Here is a 16,294-nt window from a genome sequence, read left to right as displayed (position 1 = left end):
AAATGCAGAACAGAGTGCAAAACAAAGGAAGACCAAACCTATTTCTTTTACTGAAAGGTGACATGATAGTGCATGGGGCTTTTTTTGTTTTGTTCTGTTTCTTTTGTTTGTTTTTGGTTTTTTGTTTGTTTGGTTTGGGTTTTTTGTGGTTTTTTTTGGTAGTCTTCAAGATATACATTAACACATGTAGGGTGAATGTGCTGGACAAACTAAAAAACACTGTAGAACAGTTGTCTTTTATATTTCTTTCCTTTTACAGTTTACAGTGGGTTAAACATTTAAACTGCTTGCTCTCAGTGTGCTGTCATAACTGCCCCTTCTTTTCTGTATTGCCAGTTTGTTTTCTATTCTATGGCTTGCCCTGGGCTAAGCAGTAGACAGGTGTTGTGGTATATTTAGAAAAAATGTTTGTCCAAATCCTGGGCTCCCAAATGGATCTGTTTCTGATAAACCACCGCTGGAGGTCTCCCTGTAACCTGCTGAACGTGCAGGAGTAGGATCAATGGCTGGAAATTGCTGAAGGGGCTTTCTTAGTGCTACATCGCCTAGCTCGCTGTGTGATGTGGAGTCTGTCACATTAAAGAGCATTGGTATGAGGGGAATATCACAGTTGTTCTCAACCTCAGCTGAAGCTGCTACTGCTAATAGTTATAGAGATGTGGCACCCTGTGTCTCATAGGAATAGCCTGGTATCAGGACGTGTCCTCTTTCCTTTTCTCTTCATACATGGTTTGTGTATTTTGCTCCTGTCAAATTATTAAAAGGAGGGGCTTTTGCAGAGAAGGGAGTTGTGCGTTGTATATTAATTGCTAATGAATAAGTCATATGCTGATTTCCTCTATTTTTCCTTTTAATTAGACCTCTTCTTCTGGGCTAGCAAACACATTGAATCCTTATTTTTCGCGTTCCTGGATTCCTCTGTTCTTTGATGACTACTGAGGCACAGTTACTCTCATGTCACATGTTAAAGTCTGTATCCTGTGCAGAGCATATGATTCTAGTATTTAGAAGTGAAGATGTCAGACCAAACTCCAAGCATGGTATAGTTTGCAAAGCCTGTGTGGAAAAACAGGTCCACTTCTGTGGCTTACCCAGCTTCTTGGCACCTCTTCACTTAGCATTTTAGTTATTCTGGGTTATCCCAGTGCTGGATTCCTGATCAGGAGCAACACTTCTGAAACTTTGCCATGATGCTTGCAGCCAGCTGGAATGGCTTCTAATGGCCATATATAGTTAAGTCTTTGCAGTATGCCACATGGTCATCATTAGGCTCACAATTCCAAGCTCTTCCATGGCATGCCTGCTAATGCAGCAGTTACATGAACACATATGCAGTTATATGAACACATTAAATGTGGGTGTAAAAGCTAAGAGCTTCAGCTAACAGCTGAGTAATGGACATTTACATGTTCCAGCTTGCAGCTAAAACCCTAGGCTGTGATACATTGTGTATGCTTGGCTTGCTTTGTTATTTATTGAATGGTAAAGTGACAGAAGGCGGCAGAAATAAACTGTCAGGGAACTTTCTCTTGTGAAGTATAACCTTACCAACTAGATGCCAACAACATTTAGTACAGGAATATAGACTAAACAATTCTACTGAGTGTCTTTTTTACCACATTGCTTTTACCACAGTATTTGTGGACTTGATATATAAATTGTATATAATCTATTTCCAAAGAGTTCCAAAAAAGTGTTGCTTTTCCTTGCATTGCTTTTGGGGCCAAAAATGACATCAGCAGGTCATCTGAGAAGCTATCTGTGAATAATGGGCTTTGTGCTTGTGTTCCCATCACTAAGACATTCGTGATAATTTTGAACAATGGGCAGTTTTTTGAAACTGAGTGAAACTCATGACTGGGCTCTCTGCTCTTGCACAGTGCAGAAGATCCCCTCAGCACTTCAAGCCCTACCTGACCCCTGACTTGCCCAAACGATTCCACTACGCTAACAACATTCGCATTGATAAAGTTCATCTTTTGGTGGATCGACAGTGGCTGGCTGTGAGGTAACATATTTTGTGTGATTGCTATGCTATTTTTTCATCCCACTCTCATCCCTTTAATTTCCTTCACAGATGCTTCATTTCCTGTTTTGCTGTAGACTTCTTAGATTTCCATGTTTGTTACAGTTAAAATCATACCATGCATAAAAAGGAAATATGCTTGTTTTATAAACAAGTAATTGTCCAGGACATACAAAAAGAAATGCGTACTGAAAAAAAATCTTATAATTACCCTATTTTAAACTGTGTTCAGATGTTCTTGGGCCTCTGAAAACAGTGCAAATGGTCTTGGGCACTTGACAACTGTGCCCATTGTATTGGTATGGGGTGACTATCTATTTTTCCATGTGTCTTAGCAATGGGTAGATAAAAATAAGTGTTAGTCACTATGTCAGAGTATTCTGTTGTGTTGTTAATTCTATAACCCATCCGCACATTATCCACACATCTCTTCACCCTTGCAAATCCATGATGAAAATGTCTTGTAAGGCAAAATCCCTTGCAGTCTTACTTATTTTATTCCACAGAGGCTAACAGACCGGAGTTCTCCCATTGTAAGTTTTCTGTTAAAACGCCAAAGAATATAACTAGGAATTCTTCCAAAACAGATTACTCTTGTTCTGCAACCTATAGCTTGGTAAAGGCCTCAGTTCAAAAATAACCATTTTTTCAATTTGCTTTGAAAATATTGTTTCACTGTACACTCATAGCCAGCTAAGATACTTTATTACTGTCCATAGCAATTTCTGTTACAGGAGAAAGAGCAGAGTCAGTTCTCAAGGAATGATCAAATCTGTGAGCCACAATGACTGTTACTAAGTGCTTCTATTTGTGTCATTTTTATGTACACTCTGTGATGGTTTCTCCTTAGGGATGAAAGTTACACATCTTGTGATGGAGGTAACCATGGCTACAACAATGAATTTAAAAGCATGGAGGTAAGATGATTTCTATTCTGTTCTATTCTTTCACTTCCCTATATACAAAATCATGATGTGCCAGGTAAATCACCAGAGTACAGAACAATGATAGTTTTTGCAGTGTGATTTTTCTTTTCTGTCCTCACGACATGTAAATTGTTAACACATACTAGGTCCAAATATTTGTGTTGCCTTTCATCAATGTGTTCAAGGCCTGTTTCTTTGGAGTCTTGTAGTAAAAACAGTCTGGGCTTACCTTACCTGCTCGAAGACAGGTAGGCTACAGTAAACCAAGTCTACCATGTTTAGCTACAGGACACTGAATTCTTTTGTTCTTTCATTCTTCCACTGAGGCAATGACTGAAAAATCTCCATAGGCTCTGGGAGTTCATCTGAGTGTCTGAAAGCCTGTATACTGAAATAAACTAAATCTCATTGTCTCTGCTTATCTTACAAGAGTTAATCATATCACCAGAACAAAAAAGGTAATTAGCTATACTGTATGTTAGTATAGCTTGTGTTGCAGTTTCATCTCATTTTTACTTCTGGTTACAGTGAAAATATTTTGAGGTCTTGAGCTTTTGGTTTGTCATGTACTTTCTGTGATGTGAACCTTTAACTAAGGTCAAGCATGCCACTCTAAGTCCCATATTCTGTGCCTAAGAATCAGATCCTTCCAGATCTTTACAACTATGTTAAAATCAAATGTCAGAGATCAGAATTATGCTGAATGTTTGTATGGAAAGAAAAGGTAAATTCTGGTTACCACGGAAAATTTAATAATAGATAACCTTACACAGGTGCCACAACTGATTTTTTTTTTTAAAGAAAGAAGCAAAATGTCATCTTTCTATAATAAATTGAAAATTCCTTTTCTGTTATAGACACATAATATTATTGTAGAACAGATCATTGTCCTGTTAGTCATGCTTCCTGTATCTCCTGGCAGGCAGCTCAGGAGGCTCATAAAGCAGTAGAAACTCCTGTTAGACTGTACATAGTACCAGTGTTCTGCAACAAGGCTTGCAGGCTCCAGAAGGGCTGTCCAGCAGTGCATTGTGCCATTGGTGTTGCAGATTTCAGGTCTCTGCTGAGCTTGGAATGGGCCTCTGCAGTTCCCTGCTCCTTGCTTTAACCATGGCCATAGACACTTAAGTGACCCAAAGACTTCAGAGTGCAACAGGTATTAAAAAACACCCCAAAACAAAATAAGATTCATTATATAGTTTAAGATATCCTGCTAAAGGAAGTTTTGCTTTGCATTTTTCTTCAAATTATGTGCAACGGCAGAAATTTGCCTTCCTTACCAGAACAATCCTGTATTTTTAACTTCTGTGACTATGAAAAGACTGTATTTTGCTCCGTTGTCCCGGTTTTCATAAAGTGCAACTGATTTGGTTTAGGCTTTGGATTCCTTTAGATAACCCATTTTTTTATTATTACTATTACAATCTAGGCTATATTCTTAGCATATGGCCCAAGCTTTAAAGAGAAAACAGAAGTGGATCCTTTTGAAAACATTGAAGTTTACAATCTTATGTGTGGTGAGTAGAAACAATCCAGTACTTTAGGTGATAAACATCTGGTATTTTCAAATATCAGTGTTGCAACAACTGAAAGAAGCATAGCTAAAAATTGAGTGAGTTCATTCAAAACCAAAACACTGAAGCCATGGTCTTAGGCCTTCTTTACACTGCTAAGAAATTGACTTCCAGAAGTTGTTCTGCTTTGAGGGTTTTTTCTGATTGCAGATCTCCACTAAAGAATCAGAGGGAACTACACCTGCCACCTGGGTTTGCTGTCAAACTGATGCCTGTGGAATTTTGGATAAGAATCTTGTAGGAAATAACTGCTCTTGCTCATGACTTAGGATGGACCATTGCAGTTCCAGCAGAGCAGAATCAGGAAGCACGTGCCTCAGAAAATATGGATTAAAGCATCACACAGAAATGCAATAGGCTACTAGGTTTCACAATGTGATGCACTTGCACTAACATTTATAGTTTGCATTAAGCTGTCTAATCTTGTGATTGTTGTGACAATGTATAAAACTGCACCAACAGTACTCAAATCTATAGTTACTAAATCTTGATGGTCTGGAAGATTGCAAAGAACCTTCAGACCTAGAAAATTGCAAGTTGGTGGGAGTAGTTATTGTAATAGTTTAAATAATGGAATAAACTATTTATTCTACCTTTAAAAATGACTATGAAATGAGTAGAATTGGAAAGAGAATAACTTTTTAAAATACCATTTTAGTCTTAAAACATGTTTACAAATTTCAAATGTTTCAACAGATTTGCTGCGTATATCACCAGCCGAAAACAATGGAACACATGGCAGCTTGAATCATCTTCTAAAAAAACCTTATTACAATCCCTCACATCCAAAGGAAGTCTCATCTCCCTCTTCATGTCCAGTTTTCAATCTGACCTCTGCAAATGACCTGGAATGCAAATGCCCACAAGTAAATAGGAGTTTCTGGCATCTTTTAATCATCTTTGTCAAATGTGTTCTGCTTTCTTTGTTTTTTTTCTAAGCAATGGCTTAATTTTGAATTATTCTCTTTATTTTTTACAGATTACAGATGAGTCAGCAGAAATACTACTAAATGAGAGGTTAAATCTCACCGCAGAAGAAAGTAAGTAGCAAAAAATGAAAAAGGCAGCAGTATTTTTAAATCTACACCTGGTTTATGTTTTATGTCATTGGTTTCAGTGGCAATTGTTGCAATGTAAATTACAATTGAAACTGAAGTAGGAAAATCAGGTTAGAAACATATTTTTTTATTTTTCCTTTGCATGTCTTTAAAGAATGCTAAGGGACTCTACTATAGCAACATATATATATAGAAATAGGATCTGAACCCCATTAAAATTTTGGAAAAGAACACAGATTTCAATGGTCTTGGAGAAAATCTGAGCACTGTCAGACTCTATGACATAATCCTTGTTCCTTACCCTGTGTACATAACTGTACCTTTCTCTGATCAAAAATTCCCATAGATACTTCTTTCTGTTTTTTTTAATGGGGTTTCTGGAAATTTTGGGAAGCATTGTAATGCCTCCTAGTCAAATAAGATGTAAATTTCACCCCACTGGCAAGATAAATTCAAATTATTTGCATTAGTATGAAATTTCAAAGAAAGAAGAGTTTGCAAATCTGATATATTATATTGACTTTTGTACATTAAACATAATATGAAAACTATTTTCTACATTTTCATTCTACTTATAAGCCTAAAGAACCACATGACTATGTTTACTGTTGGATCTATTTGTACTTGCTGAAGTTTTTATTAACAATTTTTGTCTGCTCTCTTAACCCCTTGTGTCATCCAAAATGTTATAGAAGAATAAATCAGTAATTATTATTTAAATTTTAGTAAAGAAAGCAAGCTCATCTCATTTGCCATATGGGAGACCCAAAGTCCTTCAGGAGGAAAATGTCTACTGCCTCCTTTCCCATCATCAGTATGTGAGTGGATACAGCTATGATATCTGGATGCCACTGTGGACTGCATACACTGTGAATAAGCCTGTAGGTTATCAAATATCTCTACTACTCTTAAATATGAGATATAATGGATTAAAAATGTGGTCCATTCATCAGGAACCCTGTTTAAGGGCTGGTGGATGTCAAGTGACTAAAGCTTTTGTGTCTTGAAAAAAAAAAGTGCTTTTGATATAATTTAAATTTCAGCTATCTTAAAATATTGTTTTGAAAAGTTGGAATGACCATTTGTTAGGGACACAAAAGATACAGGAGAGTTTGCAACTCTACAAGACAGTTTCCACTAATGCATTTTTCTGTATGTTCTTTGCTCTCTGTTACATTATAAAATTACTGAAAAATGTAATTGTAGTTGAATGAACCTCTGAGTGTTCAAGGGTATGTGGATCCGGAATAAATTGTTTGAGTTTTCAGGGTCAGTAAACTAATGGACATTCATGAATTTACTTGCCCTTATAATTTGACCCTTTTTCTAAGTTGTCTTGAGGAAATAGTTTCTATGTTGATTCTTCTGTCTGAAGAGAACTGTTATTGATGTCTCTGTGATTTCTCATTTCATCAGCACAAATATGAGGAAATTATTTTAATCAAATTTATGCTGCTAAAATGATAGTATTTCAGGAAGTTTCACTCTCATACTTTCTACTGATTCTTCACTATCTTTGTTGGAGTATCATAAATCCAATCCTAAGAAGGCTAAAAGTCATTTAAACAAATGTCCATTTCAACAAGGACTGTTTATACTTCATTTTTGAAGATCTGCCCTTAAACCTTGCTATGAAAGTGCATTTCCCAAATGAAAACTAGTTAATTGTGGGCATATTTTTTGTCTGATTTTGCTTTAAAAAGATTTAAAAGTCCCACCGGAACTGCAGTCTTCTTAATATTGAGCTTTTAAAAAGCTCAAAAACCCAAATAACTTTTCAGACGTTTTCCTTTGTTGAAAAATGAATTCTTAGTTAACAAAGAATCATAGAATCATAGAAGGTTAAGGGGTTGGAATGGACCTTAAAGGTAATTTAATCCCTAGCCAGCCCTGCCATGGGCAGGGACACCTCCCACTAGACTAGGTTGTTCCAGGCCTTATCCAACCTGGCTTTGAACACTGCCAGGGTTGGGGCATCCACAGCCTCCCCAGGCAACCTGTTTCAGTGCCTAAAATCCTCACAAGAAAAGATTTCTTCCGAATATCTAACCTAAATTTCCCCCCTTACAATTTGTACCCATTACTCCTTGTCTTATCACGACAGTTCTTGACAAAGAGTTCCTCTCTGGCTTTCCTGTAGGTCCCCTTCAGATACTGGAAGTGTATAAATAAAGTTCTTGCTCAACTTATCATCTAAATTAAGAGAAATACATATTTTGCAGGATTTTCTTGTAGCAGTTCATGCAACATAGTGGGAAGCAGTGAATGACTAAGAGTGAATTATTGGAGGATATAGATCCCAGCAGACTCTAATATAATGATGTATGTTTTCTGTAGAAAGAATAGGAAATAATAAATTCCATCTGTAATAGTGCCAGAGACACAATAGCGAAAGACTGTGAGTGTAAGAGCTCACACACTGCACAGTAAGCTGACATAATTTTTTTTACATGTGCTAATTGAGAGACATAGGCTTTTTAAATTATGACACCTGTGGAAGGACAGAGGGATAGAGCTAATGCCTTTGATTGTAAGATTTGGCTGCAATACTTGGGAATGACAGAAAGTTGCATTTTCTGCAGAATTTTTGTTGCACACTGTGTTAATTATGTTTGGATGCAGCCTGTGCAGTGCTTTACACAATTTATAAGATGGGGTATATCTCATCATTATGTAGCTATAAAGAAGGGCTTAAATATCAAACTAGGTAATGCAGGCTGGGCTTTTGCTGGTTTTGTGTGATTTGGAAGTTATGAAACTGGATGAATATCATACACTTGAAGATCTTAAATAAATGATGTCAGCATTTTGGTTACTTAGTATTCTCAAGAATAAGGAAAATTTAAGATTGAAGGACATTTATTTTCTCGAGGTTTTATACTCATCTCCCAGGAAAGAAGGCAGATTTTCTTGCAAAAAGTCAAGCACTCCTGAAGGGGGCTGAGTTTGACATAAGAGACCACAGCAGATGCCTAAATTCTGTAATGTAATGCAAATAACTCATGCTTCTTTACATTAATTACTAGCTCATCAAAAAGCAATAACCCCCATCAAAAAGGACAATTCATGGTGAGATAGACACAGCCAGTTTTTAGTTTTAATTGCTTTATCAGCAGACATTATGGTTCTTTGACCTGAAATAGAAGGAGCCAAATTGGTGATGAAGGTTTTGGTTTTTGTTTTTTTTTTTTTTTTTGACACATGATCTGCTCAGGAGTCAAAGGAAGACTTTTGTCTTTTATATTTAATTCCGTGTGGTACAGATATTTACCCTTAATATACAACCTGACCATAATATGGCATCTACTTGACTTCTCATAAAAGAAACTGAAGAAATTAAATCAAGGAGTACAAAGAGGCACAAGAAGAACATTCCACTTCTTTATTTTTGCTTTGTTTTAATTGATCAAAACAGACAATGTACTGATAATCAAATTGGATGTTTAACATCTGTTTATAAAGTTGTAATGCAAGATATATTCCTGTCTTATGAAAATAAGTTACATGTAAATGAGGATGAAAAATAAATTAAACACAAAAAAAATTCAAATGATTTAATGTTATTGTAAAATTATGAAAAAGTGTGTAGGAAAGGTTATAGAAAAAAAAGGTGAAGGTTATAGAAAGAATTGTAGTCATCTGAATCACTTTTGGCCAGATCTTAGCATGTTTTGGTGACGTTAGTAAAGCCAGTAAAATGTGCTAAATTTACCGTGGATTTCTTTATCTGAGACTCTTCAGCAGCACAGATTCTTACAGAGACTGCATCCTCAAATTCCAGGATGAGGTGATAGCGTCATTTTTATATACTAGCTGCTTTCCAGGAGGATGTGACATCGAGTTTGTTTCCAGAAATATGTAAAAGTGACGAATGAGTCAAATGTGAAATCTGTTTTTGCCTAAGGTGTAACTTTATTTTGCTGCTACAATTTAACGTGGTGCATACGGATTTCCCTGAATTACCTAAAAACAGAAGTAGAAGAAAAACATTACCCAGAAAACATTAGTGTCCATTACTTGCATTGACCTGATTCACTATGAAAATAGGAGAAGATTCAATGAAGTCCATTCTAGAAAGTTAAAACCATACAAAGCATTGGCTTAGCCACAGCCGTGGGTGTAAGATTTTTTTTTTTTTTCCTTTTCACAGGAAAACACATCTCCTCTTCCTCCCACTGTTTCAGACTGTCTGCGGCCTGATGTTAGAATCCCTGTTGCTTGGAGCCAAAATTGTTCCGACTACCCAGAAGGGCTGACCTTGACCCACAGTTTCCTCTATCCTCCCAGTGAGCATGGTTCTTTTTATAGAGAGACCTTAGAAAGTCTTAATCAACTGGATGTGGGTTTATGTTTAAACATATACCCAAACACCAAAACAAACTTCTTTGGATCAGCATGTTGGGCAGAAAAAGGCTTCCAGTGTTCGCAGACTGACCAAAAGCAGGGCAGCTGCTACTTGTATCTAAATATTTTTGGTTTAGAACATTTAAGCGTTTTTTAAAAAAATGGAACAACTTGAATGTGATGAAAACCAGTGGGAATGATGTGACGGGTTGGAAGGAAAGGCTGTCCCTATTCCTCTGCATTCATTTCCTATTTTTAAATTTAATGATTATTATTTATTGAGAAGATTTATTGAACAAATTTGGAGATATGTTTGCAGTAGGCTCATATACTCATTCTTAAATGTAAAATGTCATTGAATTACATGTACTTACAATTTATAGTGACATATGAATCAATTTGTATATATATGTTATATTTTGGTCTTTTTATATAGACTACAATTCATCTGATCTTGAACAGTATGATGCCTTACTCACCAGCAATATTGTTCCCATGTATAAAGCTTTCAAAGGTAGGTAGCAAAATTTTGATTAATTATGATTAATTTTCTATAATTATTGTAGTGGATTTGATAAAATTTAAAATATTAATGCATGGCCTGCTGTATATCCAGATGTTGTGAAAGTATATTTAAAATATTCTAAAAGTAGATGTTTGAAAATTTATAAGACAGTTGTATGAAAGTTTTTTTCTTGGTATAGTCCCATCTGATTTCTGCTTTTCCCTGCTTTCCTGTTTGCTTTTGAATTTGCTCTACATCTTTTCTGTGCTGTCCTAACATGAAATGCTAGCTATGAAACTCTCATAAAAATTGCCCTTGGGAAAATGCTCAAGGTGGATGAAAATGGCACTTTTTCTTTTTTCAAAATCTGAAGAGAAGACCTCAACCATATTAGACTATTTCTATAATAGATGTTTTTATTATGCAAGTGTGGTAAGCTCTTCCCATCCAGCCTGACTCACATTTTTTTGTAATCATTGATAAGAAGTTTTCTAAAACTGCTTATGATCCCATTTTTCTCTTAGGCCTGGGCTCATTTTTTAGGATATGCATAAAAGAGGAATTGTGTGAGGAAAAAGTTAGCAAAATCCGATTACATAACTACCTCTCTAATACATTCACACCTTATTTATTCATTCACGCATATAAAAAGCCAGAGATCCAGAAGACCTAAGTGTCTTTAATCTTCCAAGTAAATGACAGACTATGAAAAATCCAATTTTTCAAGGAAAACAAGAAATTTCTATAGACCATAAACAACAGGTAAATCAATGATGCCCTTAATACCCCAAACCCATCAGGTTTTTTTGTCATGCTAGTTATAAATATTTGAATAATCTCACTAGTTTCTATCCTACAAATTGTATTTTCTTGAATGACATCTGTGAAATAAGCCAAATTATCTAGTGATGTTTGGTATGAGTTCTGCACAGTTAAACTAACACTCAGGTGGTGAGTATTCCTCTCATAAAACCATTATGCCAGTCCCGACTATTTGTCACACTGCAGTTACAGACAGATCAGCCAGGCATTAATGACCTTTCAGCTGTGAGTTTGTAGCTTCAGCTTTAGATCGAATCTTTATACACTCCAGTAGTGCAATTTGCCTTGTAGGACTATAATAGCATTTACAGCACCTCTTTCAATGGTAAGTAGGAGTATGTCCCTTCTGATGAAATCCAAATTTTGTGTAACAAAGAGTTGATTTTATGGCAGTTTAGTTCTGAACATTTTTAATTAATATATAGTGAAAACACTAATACGCTGTTTTTCTTCCATGATGAAATTACTTTAAAATGATATTAATTTTTCTTTTATTTTCTTTTTATGACAGACATATGGGACTATTTCCATGATGTGCTTCTTCAGAAGTATGCTAGGGAAAGGAATGGGGTAAACGTTATCAGTGGACCAGTGTTCGATTACAATTATGATGGCCATTTTGATAGCCCTGATGAAATTAAGCAGTAAGTACATGGAAAAGTCAGAATTCAAACTCTATATGACTTCCACTGTGTTTCCACACAAGCAAACAATTATTTTAATAGACCAAGAAACAAGTATCACAGAGAACGCAGGATTCTCTTTATCATCCTACATCCACTAGTACTCATACAAGAGGAAATGCTCTTGCAAACGGATACAGTACCACAGAAGTTGAAGTCCAAGTAAAGAGTAAAAAAGCTGTGCAGTTACATTTGTATCTATACACATGCCCAGCTACGGACTAGTAATTAGTTTCCCAAGATTTGTCTAGATTTTAGATTTTGGGCCTCTGCATAAGTAATGCTGGGAGAATATACGATATTTAAACATGCAGAAGATATGCATAAGCATAATTTTCTCACTTTCACGTTGTGCTCACTCACCTGGTTTTTTTCCTTCCTATTGTTTCAAACTGATGTATTTCATCAAAGGTCAGATTTGTGTGTTTGCCTTCACAGAATCATGTAACTGGAAAGGCAAAATGTAACATTCCTGAGAAGTACCTTTGCATAACTATGGCTTACACAGCTCACTGCAACATCTGACATGTATACACATAAATTACAAAGACCAATTATTTATGTTCGTGAATAAGGAGACAAGGAAATAAAAACAGAATTAGAACGACTTAGATTAGGAAAAATACCTTGTGAGAGTAAGAGCATTTATGGAGTAGAAAGGTGCTGGGAAATCTGCACAGCCGAATCTGTCACTAGAGATGTTTTATTCAGGCTAGACTTAACCACATCTGTTAAAAATGGTTTGGGAATGGGAAAATCAGCCTGCCACGTAGTATGAGGGTGGAAGGGAGGAGAGACTCCAACTTCCTTCCAAGCAGAATGTTGTAATACCCAGTTGACCACATAATGCTGCCTCCAGTTTGGAATAAGTGTGTTTTAGTCAGCATGGTTAGGCAGTCATACAAGGCAGTATAATAATTTCAGTGGTAGTGTTTTGTTCAACACTGAACAAAAAACCTTGGGAAACATTCAGCTCCTTCCACACAAGAGTGACCATGTTTGCAGAATAGTCAGAAAAGGGCAGCAAAGATATTTTCAACTGGGTATCCTAAACTGGTTTCTACAGCACACAGCCACAAATCACTGTTCTGGCATTTCTCAGTGGCAAGAAGTCAGAAAGTAATTTTCTCATCACTCTCCTCCAATCCACGTGATTGAAATTCTTAGTATAGTGAAGAGCAAATATGATGCTCTATTCTGACTCTTCCAGATGTAGAGATCTCTGGCTTTGGCAAAGTATTGACCATGTTAAGCAGTCCTGTTCCAGTGGGACTGCTTGTAGTACACAGAGTAATCCACGTATGTTTGGCTGTTCATGAAATAAATGGTAAGGCTGTCTATTCCATCAGGTATTTTTTTCAATTACAAAATAAACTGAAGTCATATAGTATTGAAAGATATATGCTGAGATAAATTCTATAAAATTCTAATTGCATCAGTAGTGTTAATACTTGATAACAAACACCTTAATTAATGTTTGTTTTGCAGGTATGCAAACGATACAAAAATCCCTGTCCCAACCCACTACTATGTGATTCTGACAAGCTGCAAGGACACATCCTATACTCCACTGAACTGTTCAGGGTCCTTGGATGTTATGTCTTTTATTATTCCTCATCGACCTGACAACACCGAAAGCTGTGCTGTAAGTATAGTTCTATATTCCTGTGTGCCAATGAACTTTGTGAACTGATTCCCACTGGAATCTAGTCATCCAGAGAATCTTTATCAGTCTGTGAATTTAACTCATGCCCCATGAGCTGAAAATTAAAGCAATCACCAGAAGAGCAAGGAGCTCCAAGAGAGGTAGCTGGAAACTAATGAGCTGATAGGAAAGAAGAAAGAAGAAAAGAAGGTAAGATGACTGGGAAATGCTGTCACCTGATAAGGGCTGAGAACAGCAGCACAGGCAAGAGGGAGATGAGATATCTTTATAGAAGACTGCAGGATAAAATTACTCCAGAGGTATCAGAGGACTTGGAGTGTTATTCCTTTCAGTTGCTAGAAAATTCCTTCAGTTGCTTATTCCACCTGCATGAGAAATGACAAAGCAGGCATTTGCATGGATGCTCCTGCAGCTAAAATTAATACTTGAATTAAATAAAATCTCTGCTTACCACTAACAGTGTAAATCTCATGCCTTGTAGCAAACAAAATACATTATCTGAGTGTAATATGTATTGTTGAGGCAGCTGAGTGTCTATTCCACGAACTCTGGGTTGCAGAAGGTTCCTAAACTCGGTGTATATATATTGCACAAGTACAGCAGCACAAACTTGAACTGGTCCTCACGGACAGTTTTTAGTTTATTTATAACTTTGAACTCATAACTCCTGACAGGTGCGAGCTTGCCCTACTTGGAAACAACTTCTGTGTCTCCCCATTTGTAGTGTGGATAATCCACAACTTCCCAGTGAGATCTTTTTAGTAGTTGAAGGTTGACTCATTATTAGAATGAATTAGTCGTTATACTTTAGAATTTGACTGTAATTTCTAAAGTTTAGCAATAAACCCCAAATATCTTTGCACTTTATATTCATCATGTTTGGCAGTAACATAAACTTAATGGATCATTTGCATAAGAAACAGATATTGTTAAAGAAAAAGCAAATTACCATCTGTTTGCAAAAAAAAACCCTTGTAGTAAACATATTTGGTTGATTACTGGTTACATTTCCACGGTTTTCCCCATTTAGCCAGCAGCTACTGCTGCTGTCCAGCAATCAAGACTGAGCTGATGTAAGGATTTTTTTGAGTTGTCAGGTGCCTGTTGCTTGACTGGCCTGAGCAGTGCAGTTAATTTGTACAGTAACTAAAACCATCCTTATGTGTGTGTTTGAAATGTGACTCATGCATTTTGTAGTTAAAGTTGCAACTGCCAATTCAGCATAGTTCTTCTCTGTCACTTTGGAAGTGGAGAGATGGGTAGAAGAGACATCCACTTGATTCTGTTTAAACGAGATCCATAAAAGCAAGGCTGCAAGGATGCCTAGGAAAGCCTGAAAGAAGTTTTACCAACTGCAGGCCTTTAGTCTGTTAAACCAGGTCTAACACTGGTAATTGCCTAACACTGCCACCAAACAACAGAGGGCCTTTCACGTGTTTGAGCATTGTCCTTGTCTCTTTTGACAGGAAAATAAGACACTTTCCGAATGGGTTGAAGAAAGAGTTCAGGCTCATTCTGCACGTGTTCGGGATGTGGAGTTGCTAACTGGGCTTGACTTTTACCAGGAAAGAAATGAATCTGTCTCCGAGATCTTGCGGCTAAAGACATTTTTGCCAATATTTGAGATTGAAAGTAACTGATTATCTTTGAAAAAGGGATCAGCACTTGGAAGAAAGAAAATTTAAGTGATTTCACTTATTTACTTGCTTAAGTATGTGGGAGTATTTTTCAAATTTGTGTTTTTCAGTCAAGTGTTTTGTGCCAATAAAAGTTGAATAAAAATTATGCATAAAATTATCCAAAGTGAATTGAATCATCATTGTTGTGCCAGGCTTTCAAAATACAGAATATATTTTTATTATGTAAAAACTAATGTATGATATGACTATAAAAATACATGACATATTATATGTGATATTATATATATATAACAGTAGTAGTTATGATTAAAAAGAAATGCGAGAGGAACATATTTTATACTACAGAGACACCAGAATCCTAAATTGCGTATAAAATACTTCTACAACGGAGTTGAAAAATGAAACAATTTGAGAGGAGTGTACGTGCTTTTCCCTTGTGCTTATCAGAGAGTTATACATCCTGAAATGTTCTGAATTTCTATTTCTCACCTATTAATTCATATGGAAACATATTCAGACTCACAAAAAGTTTGTATGTAGTGCAAGTGATCATCACCTGTGTTTTCCTCTTGGATTAATTCATTATACTAGTAACAAATGAAGTGGAGCAAATGAGCTATATTCTTGTACCCTTCAGAAATCTTAAAACATTCTGAACTTGAAGAGGTAAAAGAAATGCTCTACCCAGAAGAATTTTCTCTTGATATTTACTTGTATTTCAGTGGTTTCCAAATGCCTGGTGATAACAAAATGTTTATGTCTATTTTTAAATAGTTAAACTTAAGATTACAGCACAAAATTAGTAGTAACATCCAAAATAAATAGTCACTCTTTCTGTAGACGCTTTATGCATAGATACTCTGTAACACTGTGCTGTACACAGATTATTACTGAGGACAGGTAAGTAGGACAAGACAGTGGAAATTCTCAGATTATGCTAATACAAAAATGTCACTCAGTAATAGAGTGTTGATATGAACTACTCCACTACAAACATTGCTAAGTGTATTTACAAATAACATAATGATATTCATGAATGAAAAAAAGCAG

General features: G+C 36.1%; 1 protein-coding gene across 1 annotated transcript in view; it reads left to right on the top strand.

Moving 5' to 3' along the window:
• Positions 1-15,401, top strand: part of LOC106851899 (ectonucleotide pyrophosphatase/phosphodiesterase family member 3) — a 34,921-nt gene extending 19,520 nt beyond the window's left edge. Inside the window, exons 15-25 of the mRNA XM_088161784.1 lie at positions 1,881-2,008; positions 2,877-2,943; positions 4,382-4,469; positions 5,223-5,392; positions 5,506-5,566; positions 6,311-6,465; positions 9,735-9,870; positions 10,365-10,442; positions 11,767-11,899; positions 13,427-13,583; positions 15,071-15,401. Coding sequence (XP_088017910.1) covers positions 1,881-2,008; positions 2,877-2,943; positions 4,382-4,469; positions 5,223-5,392; positions 5,506-5,566; positions 6,311-6,465; positions 9,735-9,870; positions 10,365-10,442; positions 11,767-11,899; positions 13,427-13,583; positions 15,071-15,244 — 1,347 coding nt within the window. The 3' untranslated portion in view covers positions 15,245-15,401. The remainder of the gene's footprint in view (positions 1-1,880; positions 2,009-2,876; positions 2,944-4,381; positions 4,470-5,222; positions 5,393-5,505; positions 5,567-6,310; positions 6,466-9,734; positions 9,871-10,364; positions 10,443-11,766; positions 11,900-13,426; positions 13,584-15,070) is intronic.
• The last annotated feature ends 893 nt before the right edge of the window (positions 15,402-16,294 follow it).

This window comes from Sturnus vulgaris, chromosome 3 (genome assembly GCF_052056855.1).
Source record: "Sturnus vulgaris isolate bStuVul1 chromosome 3, bStuVul1.hap1, whole genome shotgun sequence".
NCBI classification, from domain to species: Eukaryota; Metazoa; Chordata; class Aves; order Passeriformes; family Sturnidae; genus Sturnus; species Sturnus vulgaris.
Note: the sequence above shows the minus strand (reverse complement) of the source record. Positions and strands in the feature narration are given on the sequence as shown.